Source organism: Pezoporus wallicus, unplaced genomic scaffold, assembly GCF_028554395.1.
Source record: "Pezoporus wallicus isolate ANWC-B61680 ecotype Strahan unplaced genomic scaffold, APGP_CSIRO_Pwel_v1 contig_7842, whole genome shotgun sequence".
Classification (NCBI taxonomy): Eukaryota; Metazoa; Chordata; class Aves; order Psittaciformes; family Psittacidae; genus Pezoporus; species Pezoporus wallicus.
In genome coordinates, this window is record NW_026638766.1 from 146708 (window position 1) to 159405 (window position 12698).

General features: G+C 47.3%; 1 protein-coding gene across 1 annotated transcript; it reads left to right on the forward strand.

The window, feature by feature from the left end:
- Positions 1-2408: 2408 nt before the first annotated feature.
- Positions 2409-12489, forward strand: LOC130600805 (GDNF family receptor alpha-4-like). The gene is made up of 8 exons (XM_057412408.1): positions 2409-2572; positions 5079-5354; positions 6013-6105; positions 6532-6877; positions 6956-7065; positions 7827-7961; positions 8912-9042; positions 9347-12489. Exons 1-8 carry the CDS (start codon positions 2530-2532, stop codon positions 9479-9481), a joined length of 1269 nt encoding a protein of 422 aa, XP_057268391.1. The 5' UTR covers positions 2409-2529; the 3' UTR covers positions 9482-12489.
- Positions 12490-12698: the final 209 nt, after the last annotated feature.

The window sequence follows — 12698 nt, forward strand, 5'->3', positions numbered from 1 at the left end:
GAGCTTCCCCTCCTCTGGCTATCATCTCCTGTACCAAGAAAGTCAGTACCACATCCCATAAGCTTTGTGTACTACCAGTAATGTGGTAATCACAGAATCATAGAATAGTTAGGGTTGGAAAGGACCTTAAGATCATCCAGTTCCAGCCCCCCTGCCATGGGCAGGGACACCTTACTCTAAATCATATCACCCAAGGCCTCGTCCAACCTGGTCTCGAACACTGCCAGGGATGGAGCATTCACAACCTCCCTGGGCAACCCATTCCAGTGCCTCACCACCCTAACAGGAAAGTATTTCCTCCTTATATCCAACCTAAACTTCCCCTGTTTCAGTTTTAACCCGTTACCCCTTGTCCTGTCACTTCAGTCCCTAATGAAGAGTCCCTCCCCAGCATCCCTATAGCCCCCCTTCAGATACTGGAAGGCTGCCATGAAGTCTCCATGCAACCTTCTCTTCTCCAGGCTGAGCAGCCCCAACTTCCTCAGCCTGTCTTCATACAGGAGGTGCTCCAGTCCCCTCATCATCCTCGTGGCCTCCTCTGGACTTGTTCCAACAGTTCCATGTCCTTTTTATGTTGAGGACACCAGAACTGCACACAATGCTCCAGGTGAGGTCTCACAAGAGCAGAGCAGAGGGGCAGGATCACCTCCTTCGCCCTGCTGGTCACGCTCCTTTTGATGCAGCCCAGGATACGGTTGCTTTCTGGGCTGCGAGCGCACACTGCCAGCTCATGTTCATTTTCTCATCAGCCAACACCCCCAAGTCCTTCTCCTTGGGCTGCTCTGAATCTCTTCTCTGCCCAACCTGTAGCTGTGCCTGGGATTGCTCCGACCCAGGTGCAGGACCTTGCACTTGGCATGGTTAAACTTCATGAGGTTAGCATCAGCCCATCTCACAAGCGTGTCGGTCGAGGTCCCTCTGGATGGCATTCCTTCCCTCCAGGCTATCAACCGAACCACACAGCTTGGTGTCATCGGCATGCCTGGGCAGCTCTCATCTCCCACTGCTGTGCACTGGATCATTCTGCTTGGGTTTACTGCCAGGCAGCCTGGAGTATAAATGGCAGTGGCCAGTCTCCTTCCCTTCTAACAGTCACTCAAACTGCATAGAGAAGATCCTCCTACAGTCTCAAAGCAAGTCTACAAATCCATGACACTGGAGGCAGCATCTCTTCTTCTGCCTCTTATTCCTCACAACTTGCACACTACTGTAATTAACACTCTAGCCATAGTAATAATCCAAACAGATCTTGACTGTACCACATTTATAACTTGGATCAGGATTAAAAACTTTTCTGATCTACTCATTTAATCTTGTAATTTCTGATAAAAACATAGAGAAGTTCACAGGAACAAGCCACTTCTTGTTTTTACATGTGGGCATTACAAGAAAACCTCTACTCTTTCTTCAGCCTAACTACCCTGTTTCCTCCTCCTAAATGATAACTGCAAGCAGTTAACTACAAAGTCAAAAACGCCCCATCCCATCCACCATTTTCTTTAAGCTCCTCCAAATACCAGACTTTGGTTAAACTTCAAGGTATGGTGAGAACACTTTTTCACTCCTCAAGCATGAAGTAAGAGCTCCCACTGTTTGGGGACAACTTGACCACTTTCAGAAGAATTCTCTCAGCAGCTCCCTGCAGGAAGCAGAAGGACTAATCTTGTTCAAACCCCAGAAGAGGAGGGCATCCCTGAACTGGACTGTGAATGCTTACTGTGTTTGCACAGTTATTACCCTTTCTCTTGGGCTTTTCAAGCAGATGGGGTAGGTCTCTCTATGTGTGCAAACAGTCGACCTACAAAAGGTTTCTCTCGTTTTCATATACTAATGTTTGATGTGCACATGTTGGACTTCTACTTAATTCTTGTGCTGGTCAATTTGACTGTAGGATATAAACTAAAGAGAAGGATCTGTTCAAAAAGCACGGTTGCCTGAATACCGGGCAGGCTCTTAGAAATGCCATCCTCAGCCAAGACAGAGCCAGCACAGGTAAGGTGCCGAAATAAGACCCTCCACAACAAAGCTCGGAGGAAGAAGCTGAACAAAGCTCGCTCATCCCTCCTGCGGACCAAAGCAGCACTCCGCTGGAGACTTTTTATTTTACCCAGTGCACCCCGGCGGGTGCTTGCCCTGCGCAGGCCCAGCCTTGACCCCAGCACGAGACGGGCCGTGAGTCCGCACACGAGCCGAACAGCCCCTTCCAGCAGCTCCCCTTTGGAGCGCGCTCGCAGCTGCCTCCCCGGAGGCGCCTCCCGCGCTCTGCAGCGCAGCACCCCGCGATCCCCCGCCGCGGCTCCGACAGCAGCCGCGACCCCTGCTGGGGCCGGACCCCCCCGTCAGATCCCGGGGGCGGGCCGGGCTGCGGGGCGGCGCTCGCCGCCCGCTCCTCGACGGGGCGGGCCGGTGGGTGCCGTGCCGAGCCTAGCCGCGCGGGGCAGACGGCGGAGACCTGAGACGGGGCTGCACGCAGCATGTGAGCTGCGGCCCCAGCGCTCTGAGGGACCGACCGCCGACGCGGGCTCCAGCATGGGGTTCGCCCTGCTCCTGGGGCTGCTCCTCTCCCGAGCAGGTAACAGCGCCCGGAGCGTGGGGTGGCGGACGGGGCGGGATTGGGAGGGCGGCGGGGCAGGGCGGCATGTCCCTCGTCCCGCTCCCGCCGGGGGGAGAGTGGGACCCGCGCCGCCGCCCCGAGGGACCATCCGCATCCCCTGCCCTCCGGGAAAGCGGCAGAGGGGTCCCGGGTCGGTGTCCTCCGGTGCTGGGCGGACCCACAGCGCGTCCCGCGGTCGCAGCTCTCGGCCGCTGCCCCAGCCTTGCTTCCTGGCCACCGGCTGCGACGGAGGGCGGCCGCCCTGCTGCCCCGGGGGCAGAATCGCCTTCCAGCCGAGAAAGGCGCGCCGCTACTTGTGACCCAGAACGCCGAGTGCCGTATGCGGCGGCGAGCGGTGCGGAGGGACGTGCCGGGGAGGGGGGGCTCGTCTTTGTGGCTGGCGTCGGAGACGGGCTCGGCTCCGTGCTGCCGAGCGGGACAGCGGGAATTGACCCCCTGGGGGCAGGAGACGCACTCGGCGAGCGCCGGCTCTGGCTGCACCCCTCACACGGGCTCCGTCGAGGGCTTTTTTTGACCACCCACCCTCCTGATCCCCTCCCGAGTGCTGCAGGCCGGTAGTATTCTGAGGTGAGGCTCAGTCTGCAAAGACCAGAGCGAGGAACTCCTGCAGAGACGCAGCAGCTCGCTCTACTCTGCCGTTTATTACTGCCAAGTCACAAGAGCCAAGGATAGAAACGGTTCCTCTCCAGTTCATCTCCTGTGCAATCTCCATGGCTGATGTGACTAGAAATGCAGAAATTACAGAACTGCTCTGAACCATTCCTAGACTCTGGCTATGAGATGTCAGTGCTTTACTCAGAAAAAGCTGCAGCTGCTGAGTATCACAGTGACTGCTCTAAAAATGGGCCATGGCACTGAGACCTCAGCAACACCTGCAGCCACATGAGCACAACAGATGTCCCTCAGTTTTCCATGTCTCAGTCCTACTGCTTCCTTGATAGGTTTCCCTTCTGTAATCATCCTTTTCCAATAGCGTGGTGCACCAGGGGCATGAAATTAATACACATATCTATATATATGGCAGGACATGGAGTGAAAAGGGAGAATAAAGGGATAGTATTATCTACCCATTTTTTCTACAGTATAAGTAATCATAATCTGTGACGTTATTATTACCTTTAAGTTGTGTTAGGGCTTAAAACAATGCATAGCTATTAGATGATGTCTGTAGAAGAGTTTTGAATTTCTCTCTGATGAGAGATTTGCTTGTCAGGGAGCTTACAAAGTCACAGTCTCTATGTAACAGCCAGATGAAAAACAACATACAGTAAAAGTTGCTAGAAAAGCAAAGAAAGACATTTGTACAAGTGAGTCGGAGACACCTAGAGAGTATTACAGGGCTGCAGGAGTAGGTTTGAGAAGCAGACTAGCACACAGTTGTGCCATTTATGGCTTAGAGCAAATGAACTGATGAAGCCAGCAAAAGTAAAGGAAGTGAGAGAACAAGTTAGATGGTGAAGGTAGTATACCAGGTACAGAGGCACACTAAGATTTTGTTCTAATCTGTAGTGAAGGCAGACTGAAGTAGCACTACTGACCAAGATAGTGACAGGTAATATTGTGTACCCAAAGAACATTAAAGGTAGATGTAAGGCTCAGCACAGTCCTTTCTTTAAAACAGCCAAGCAATATTGTCATGCAGGGAAAGGAGGCGTGTGTATGTGTGTGTCTATATATAATCAATGCCTGTGCTATGCAAATGTACATACACACAGATAGATAGAGTTCACAGTCAACCAAGAGATGAAAGACAGCAGACCAAGCCCGCATCCCAGCATTTTTTTCAGGGATTTCAGGGACTGGGTCCTGTGTACTTGAATTGATTGCACATCAGCACTGCTATATGAAGCTACTTGCATCTTATGTCAAGGAGTTATTCTAGTATGCAAAAAATACACATTCTTATTCCTAAGTTTCCAAGTTCAGTAAAGCAGTTGTTTTTACACCCTACGAATGGCTTTCTCAGTACATCTCTTAATGACCAGTATATACTTCAGCAAGTGCAGCAGCACTGACTCACAGCACACAGCATGGTGTTACTATGTGTTTATTGCACTGTGGTTTTCATTACCCATAGATAATAGATAGAAGAGCTTCTTCAGAGCAGGCCTCATCAACCCCAAGGTTTCCATGGGGATTTACTACTCCATAAAAAACAGAGCCATCCCTGATCATGGCCAAGTTGAAAGAGTTAAGGGTGATAAAAAAACATTTTATTAAACAAAATTATTTCTGCAACTTTTCTTTAACCTTTTGTTCCCTCTTTCATACATTAATATTCATCCTTCTGTTTCTAAATTGAGACAGCTTTTGTTTCCTACTACTCCATATGAGAGACCCCAACCAGTTCTGCCTCTTGAGAGGAGTCCTCATTGAATAAAGGATGCCTACAGAACAGTGACAAGGTGCTTGTGTGGCATCCATCATGATTGTGATCCTAATAATCTTTTCCCTACTTGACCAGGAGACCTCCTGGCTCTGCCAAGGAGTGACTGCATAGCAGCAGAACAACTGTGCCTCTTGGATTCTACCTGCAATGGCACCTACAGGATCCTGGAAAACTGTGCGCTGGCTAAGACTCGCTTCCTTCCACTGGATCATGATAGCAGGGTCCAATGTCTGAATGCAGAGCTAGACCTCGGGAACAGCTCTTTGCTGCACTGCAAGTGTCACCGGCGCATGAAGAGAGAGGAGCACTGCTTGCGTGTTTTCTGGACCATTCATTCCAGCATGACAGATGGTGAGATGAAATAATAGAAATTTATAAGGTACTAGTGAGGCTCGCCCCTGCCCCCCATCTGGAAACAACTGCAAAAGGTGACTTCCCAACAGTGAAGCTCATTTTGGAGTCACCTCCCAGTGAAGAGAATTCACTACTGCTCTGTTTGATAAGCAGAGAAAACTGATCTGGGCTGGGCCTTCAAAGACAACAGAGACCCCAAGAGACAAAGATAGCTACTCCGAGGCAGTTAGATTTGGTGCTGTGAGGGGAGAGTGCGATGAAAATCACCTCAAAGTGTGAGTCTGTCATAACTTAAAACAACACATTGTTATTACACACACTAACAGCATCCATGAGCATGCTGCTTCTCTCCAGCTTCAGTGGGATGCTTCTACTTGGCCTCTCACTACTACTGAGGCTGAAAAGGCCCAAATGACAACACAGACCAAACTCCAGCCAGAGGAAATAATGATGACAAAATGTAACACTGTTTTTACATGGCTTCTCCAGCAGAACCATTCTTGGCATTTGGCTTTGAGCAAAACAGAGCATCTCTGAACTCCAGCCTGAGAAAACAGCCAGGCACAAATAAGAAAAAAATTAAGGAGGGAAAAAAAAGAAAGAAAAAAAACCAAACCGTGTTTCCACTGCATAAAATATCTTGTATCTTGCCCAGGTTATTTCAATTTGGAGACCTCTCCCTATGAGAATCCAGCAAATGAAGAACACTGGAAGACAGACTATAATAAACTGGCAGCTCTGTTATCAGGTAAGGATTGTAATGGTTACGTGATATAATGCTGTCATTTCTTATCTTTTCAGGGGCTGAAGATTATTATGAACAATTTGGGGTAATGGCCTCTTTAATCAGATGAATGCCTGCTCTGGATACTTGCCTAAATTCATCCCCCCTAACAAGTATAAATATAGCCACAGATCAAGGTCCATGAAACAGGGAATAACTCACAATGATGCACTCACTGAAACAAACACCCTAACATGAACCAACAAAAAATATGATTTTGTAACTAGTACAACTGCAACATCACACTGCAGGCACACAGCAGGACTAATGTGTGTTTTGTTCTTTTTGATACTCCCAATCTGACCATCAAGTAAGGGCTACTCCTATTTCCACACAGAATCTCTTCTGGAGACTTCCTTCATTGTTTCTGGATTTCTTTTGGTTTTCTAGGCTCACAGTTAGCAAGAGATGCAACAAATCCATGCGTAAAAGCAACTCATGTCTGTAATCTGAGCAAGAAGTGTGTTCGTCTGCGCACAGAATATGCTTCTATCTGCACTAAAGGAGCACTAAATGAGGACGTGTGTGACCGTCGAAAATGCCACAGAGGGCTGAGGAATTTCTTTGAGAAAGTCCCTGAGGATTTCACCAAAAGGATCCTATTCTGTCCATGTCAAGATGAGCTTTGTGGAGAACGACGCCGGAAAACTATTGTTCCAAATTGTTCCTTCCAGTATAGCACCAAACCCAATTGCCTCTGGCTTCTGGACTCCTGCTTAGAAGACCATATCTGCAAGTAGGTCCAGCAGCAGCGGACATTAGCCAAGAGAAGAGAACAGCATAGACACTGACAGTCTCATTTTCCTTCCTACAGATCCCGACTGGCTGACTTCCAACAAAATTGTCAACCTGCAGACACATCTCCAGATGGTTGCTCTCAGCACAGCCATGCTGCATGCCTGCAGGCTTACATGGGGATGATTGGTAAGTGACAGCCACAGGAGCACACAGGGCGGGTGCCTGTAGGACACAAACTTGCAGGCACACTGATGCTGCTCAGTATACCAGTGAATAATTGATGCTGGTGCTCCCTCTTGCTTCTGAGGTAAATGCAGCCCAAAAAGAGCTCTCTTCTCAGAGCCAGACAGAACATGGCACTACCAGCTGTTAGGAGGAAGGTCATCTTTGGTTTTAGGCATTCACTGCCAACCTGCTAATACTTTTTCATTGTCTCAAAAGAGGAACTGTAAAGAGCAACAGTATCTCAGGAGCTTTAAACTATACCTTCTGGTCCTTGCTGGTTTTGTGCCAAATGAACTCTGGCTGAATGGCAACCCCACAAGCATGCAGCATTTCTGTGGCAAAAGGCATTTGGCCTCACAGTGTTACCAGCTACACAAGAAACGAGCACCTTTTGCTGCCATATGCCAGTTCTGCAGCCGAGACCCTGCAGCTTTGCATCCTACCTGATGCTTGCACCAGCTTCAGCTATCAGCACACCTCATCATCAGATTGCCTGAGCCAGGGGTAGCAATCTCCACACTTTATCACAGCCCAGCAGACTTCATGTAGATTGACCAGGCCTGGGTCACTTCGCGGGGCACCCTGGCATCTCCTGAGTAGTGTGTATCGCAGTGGAAGGCTTCTGCCTTCAGGGCAGCATTCCCTTTATTACAGTGGGACTCATGATTCTTCTTTCATCTGGTAAGTAAATCCTCATTCTGGTTTCTGGCACTCTGGGACAGGCACACCCATGACACCCAACTATGTCAGCAACTCCAGTGTGGAGGTATCCCTGTGGTGCACATGTGAGAGCAGCGGCAACGAGAAGGAGAAGTGTGACCAGATACTTGGCATGTTTGAGAACAACAAATGCCTTGGTAAGCATCAATCATATCCCAGAATGAGAGAGACTGCTCAGCACAGGGAAATTCAAATCCTGTTGATTTCAAGATCCTATGTTGCATTGTTCTTGGGTATAGTTCTGTCTTCTGCAGTGTCTCCATGATCCCTTATCCAACCTATGGGACCAGCCTGGATCTCCTCTCAGAAGTGCTTCTGTATCTTTTGGCGACCCTTCTGTTTGTCTCAAACACCATGAGGGTATTTCCAAGCAACATTCAAATGACAGGGTTGCAAAAAAAAGAAAATCACAAGGGGAGGTCAGACATGCTGTATCCATAGGTTGCTGAGTAACCACATCAGTGCACCAGGATTCTGCAGTTTGGCTTCCTTTCGTCCCCCTTCCTTGGCCCTCACTTGGTCAGGATAAGTAGCTCTTAACACAGCCCCTGTTACTAGATTCAGCAACACAACAGTTACAAAAATCCTGTTACATTCAACTATACTCCTAAGTATGTTCTCTCCCTAGCATTTTAGCAACAGACTGTAATAAAAGTTAAATATTTTATGTTTGTAAAAGCTCCCAAAGGATATCAGAGAAACCAGCATCATTACATAAATGATTAATATTTAAATCTACCTCCTGTTTTATAGAAAAGCCTTACACCCAGCACTATAGATACACCTACAACCTAAACATCCCATCTCAGTTACTACATACATGTGCCTTACCAAACAGACACTCAGGAAAGTCCCAGATGGACCCAAAGGTCCTTAAGTACAGTGCAAATTGGCTTGGCAGTTGGCTCAGCCTCACAAGTAAGCCCACAAACTAACAGGCCCTTCACTAAACAGAGAATACGTATTTTGCGAGTTGAAGCCACAGAGCCTGTCTGAAAGCTAACAGCTTCCCTAGACTTCTGCTCACTAGACTCCAAGAGGTGCAGAGAAAAGCACATTAAGACTCTTGCTTTACTTCTGTTTGCAGAAAATGCGATTTGGTCTCAAATGCACCTGAAACAGACAGCTCTAGAAAGACAGGAAGACTTCTTTTATTCATCTTCCCTAAGCTTCCAACGAGACAGTGTCAGCACATCTCTTGCTTCAGAAATGTCCCAGGTATGCATTGCTTTGTTGCCTTCTCACAAAGCAGCGAGACAAGTAGCCTTGAGACAGTAGTTGAGAAGCCTTGGATCTGGAAAGGTGTGATTTTGGACACCAAAGTGAGGAATGTGACATGTATACAGAACCCTTGGACCCTGGGCTATCTCCCCCACAGACTAGTAGAAGCAGGAGGCTGTGCTGCCTGGCTACAGGAGTTTCCTATGATCTCTCATCAGTGCTCAGAACTGGAAGCTCTGCAGCCAGACATTTGAGCATAAATGTGTCTAACTGGGATTCATTCCTCCTTTTCATTTCCCAGGTGGCTGAAGGGAAGACACAGCGAGACATCTCCAAACACAGCAGTATGCCTATGGCCTCCTCAGTATATTCTGGAGCCGCTGTTTCTTGGCCATCCCTGGCTCTGTTCCTGCCCCTGTGGCTGAGCCCACATTAACCTGGCAGAAATGGCATCTTTTCTTCCCATATTACTAATTTTATTTCATATCCCGGCACCTCCCACTATGGATTTATCTTGGAAAACAGAAAGCTTACAGAAAAGAGGAGTGGAAAAGCCTTAACCCAGAACGGCAGTCACTGAAAACTTCCCCCCCCCTTCGCACCCCATTTTCCCCCACCAGTTTGTACTGAACTCTGCAGATCTGGTGCCCACCATTGCTTCTGCCATGTTAGCATTTTGAGTAACAGTCAGGCTAATGCTTTAAAACGAAGGTCTGAGTTCTGACAGAACTTCTGCAGCACTAGATTCTGACTGCAGGGAGGGACCCAACACCATGCACCCTACTGCTCCATGTTCTGGAGCTCTTCCTCAGGCATACAATCACAGACTGGTTTGGGTGGGAAGGGACCTTAAAGCTCATCCAGTTCCAAACCCCTGCCACAGGCAGGGACACCTTCCACTAGAGCAGGTTACTCCAAGCCCCTGTGTCCAACCTGGCCTTGAACACTGCCAGGGATGGGGCAGCCACAGCTTCTCTGGGCACCCTGTGCCAGCGCCTCAGCACCCTCATAGTAAATTTTTTTTTCCGTATATCTAATCTAAACCTACCCTGTTTCAGGTTAAAAGAGTGCAGTACAGTGTTCCTGTTTCTCCAGGCCTTGCTAAATAGTCTCTCTTATGATCCTTCTTTATATATATCGAAAGGTCCCAGTAAGGTCTCCCCAGAGCCTTCTCTCTCCAGGTCAAACCATGCCAGCTGTCTCAGCCTTTCTTGGCAGGAAAGGTGCTCCAGCCCTCATAATTTCTGTGGCTCTGCTCTAAAACCTTCTTAAACAGGTCCATGTCCTGTCACTTGGCCTTGCTGAAATTCAGGAGGTTCACATGGGCCCACTCCTCAAGCCTGTCAAGGCATGGAGTTCAGCACATCATCCTAAAGGCCAGAAGTCCATGCTCCAGGGTGGGCAGCAAGTAAAGCTCAATAAACATAAAGTCTCTGGTAAACACCAGTTCTGGGTTATGTTCAGTTCCCTTTTCAGATTCATTTCAAGTACGAAAAATACCATTCCAGATCAAGGACACTACATTTTTATATTCTTGCTCCTTTGCGGGTTGCCCCTTGCAACATGTATATATATACATATATATAATCATCACAGCTAGCAACAGACTTGGATTTTGCGGGTTAGAATGGATTTCTATGCTCAACCCCAGTAAATTTAGTCTCATCTAGCAAAGGATGACCTTGCCTGGCCTCAGGACAAACCTTAGTAACACCTAGAGAATGCATATAGCTCACTGACCACAAAATCCCTGGGATATTCAAGCTGCGAAAATCTCTGGGAGCTGTAACTACCTTGTACGTCTCCACATATTCCAGTTATCACTGTCCCCTGCCACACTGCCTGCCCAATCTCTGCCAAACTATTTCATGACCTGTTTTTTTTCTGAGTGTAAATGCGTGCACTGTGTAACTGCTGTTGTTTTGTACTGCATTTGCCTGTTGAAATGTGGTGTTAAGTGAATATTGATTTTTGAGCATAGGTTAATAGTCCACAATCAATTGTGTTCAAGAGGTGCCTCATCAGCCAGCCTAGGCTTTCAGGATAGCAGAAACTCATCTCAAAGCAGCTCCTCCATGCACACAATAGTGCCCCTTGCTTGTTCTATGAGACAAACCAGATCTGAACAGTATTACCCACAGCCAGACAATATAATCTTGAATATATTCAGAACATGGGCGTGTTTATTTTTACCCTGTGGTTTATCTGTTGCCAGGAAAGCATCAGCTAGATAATATGCTGTGGCTTCCAGTCACTGTCAGACACCTTCTTATTACAGAATCTCATGTTGTCTCATGTCTACTGCAGTATGGCTGTTTGGATCAAGAGACAGCACTGTGTCCATGTGTTTGCTAACAGTCTTTAATAGGAAGAGTCCACATTACCATATTCTAGTATCTACGTTAGACCATCCTCCATATGGCTGGACTAGAAACAAGTCACAATTGTTGACTAGAGTAATGCTGTCTGTCATCTCCAGAATTCAGTGGAGAGTTACAGGGAAGAAAAAAATGTTCTTTGCAATACCCATATCAGTGAGGTTATTTGTTAGAATACTTGAGTAGACTTCCCTGAGCCATCTGACCACACAGACAGTGTACTGCATTCCTCTTCCACTAATCTGCACTGTGATCTTTCCTCTTGCCCACATCCATGTTCTAGGACAGGCTGATATGGAAAAAGGTATCGGCATTTTGTTGTTCATATTCAGGACATGGTGCACCTTTAACCCCTTACCCCTAAGTTACTGATTGCAGTTGCAGCCTCCTGTCATGTCCTGGATTACATAGGAAAATGCTTGACACTCAGACAAATCCCACTACAGACTGAAAGGAAAGCAAAACGTGTCAATCTGGGGTTTTCTTGAGGTGTCCTATGTTCCCTTCGCATGTACATGTGTACCTCTATACACACAGCCGCCTCTCAGGCTTGTTCATCAGTAACTGCAAACAAAATTCATCTCTGAATATTCACAGGTACTCACACTGCTATAAGTACAAACACATTTTCACTTAGACTTTTGTAACACCTGTTCTCCAAATATCAGTTATTCAACCCAGGACAACAGCATACATGCATGCACAAGTATAACTACTGCAAGAAAGGTCCGCCAGTATCAGTTCAGTTCTCTTAGCACTGCCGATGTCCAACGACTGCCAGTTACCTAAATCCTTTCAGAACAATCCTTACTAAATATATTCCAGGGGAATTTACAAACCCTCCTCAGCTTCTAGTCCCCAGAAGCTGAAATACAACATCCTGTGAGTACCCTTGCTCCTAACACAAAAAATAATTTAATAAAAATTCTCTATCCTGACAGACTTAACCTTGAGCTCTCAGCAAGCATGTAAAAGGAGGGAACCTTCTCGTTGTAAGGTAGATTATTTTTAAAAGTGTGAAACAATGCCAAATCTGACTAATAAATTTTATCCTGCAACTCTAGAAGTCTCCTGCTTCCTTTGCGTTTGATAGAAGCTATGTTCCTTGTCTCCAACGCTGGAGGCATTATGGGAAAGAAATTTAAAGAACAGAGTTAGACAGAATCCCTTACAAAACAATCTTAACTTTTACAGACATCACTCACTGTCACAAACTTCAGATGTGGCTTCTATAACTGACATAGCTTTAGATCCCTTAACATGGTCTAATGCAGC

Coding starts and splice junctions, on each gene's coding strand:
- LOC130600805 (XM_057412408.1), top strand. CDS start 2,530: ATGGGGTTCGCCCTGCTCCTGGGGCTGCTCCTCTCCCGAGCAG. Junction 2,573..5,078: donor GCTGCTCCTCTCCCGAGCAG/GTAACAGCGCCC, acceptor CTACTTGACCAG/GAGACCTCCTGGCTCTGCCA. Junction 7,066..7,826: donor GGCTTACATGGGGATGATTG/GTAAGTGACAGC, acceptor ACTCTGGGACAG/GCACACCCATGACACCCAAC.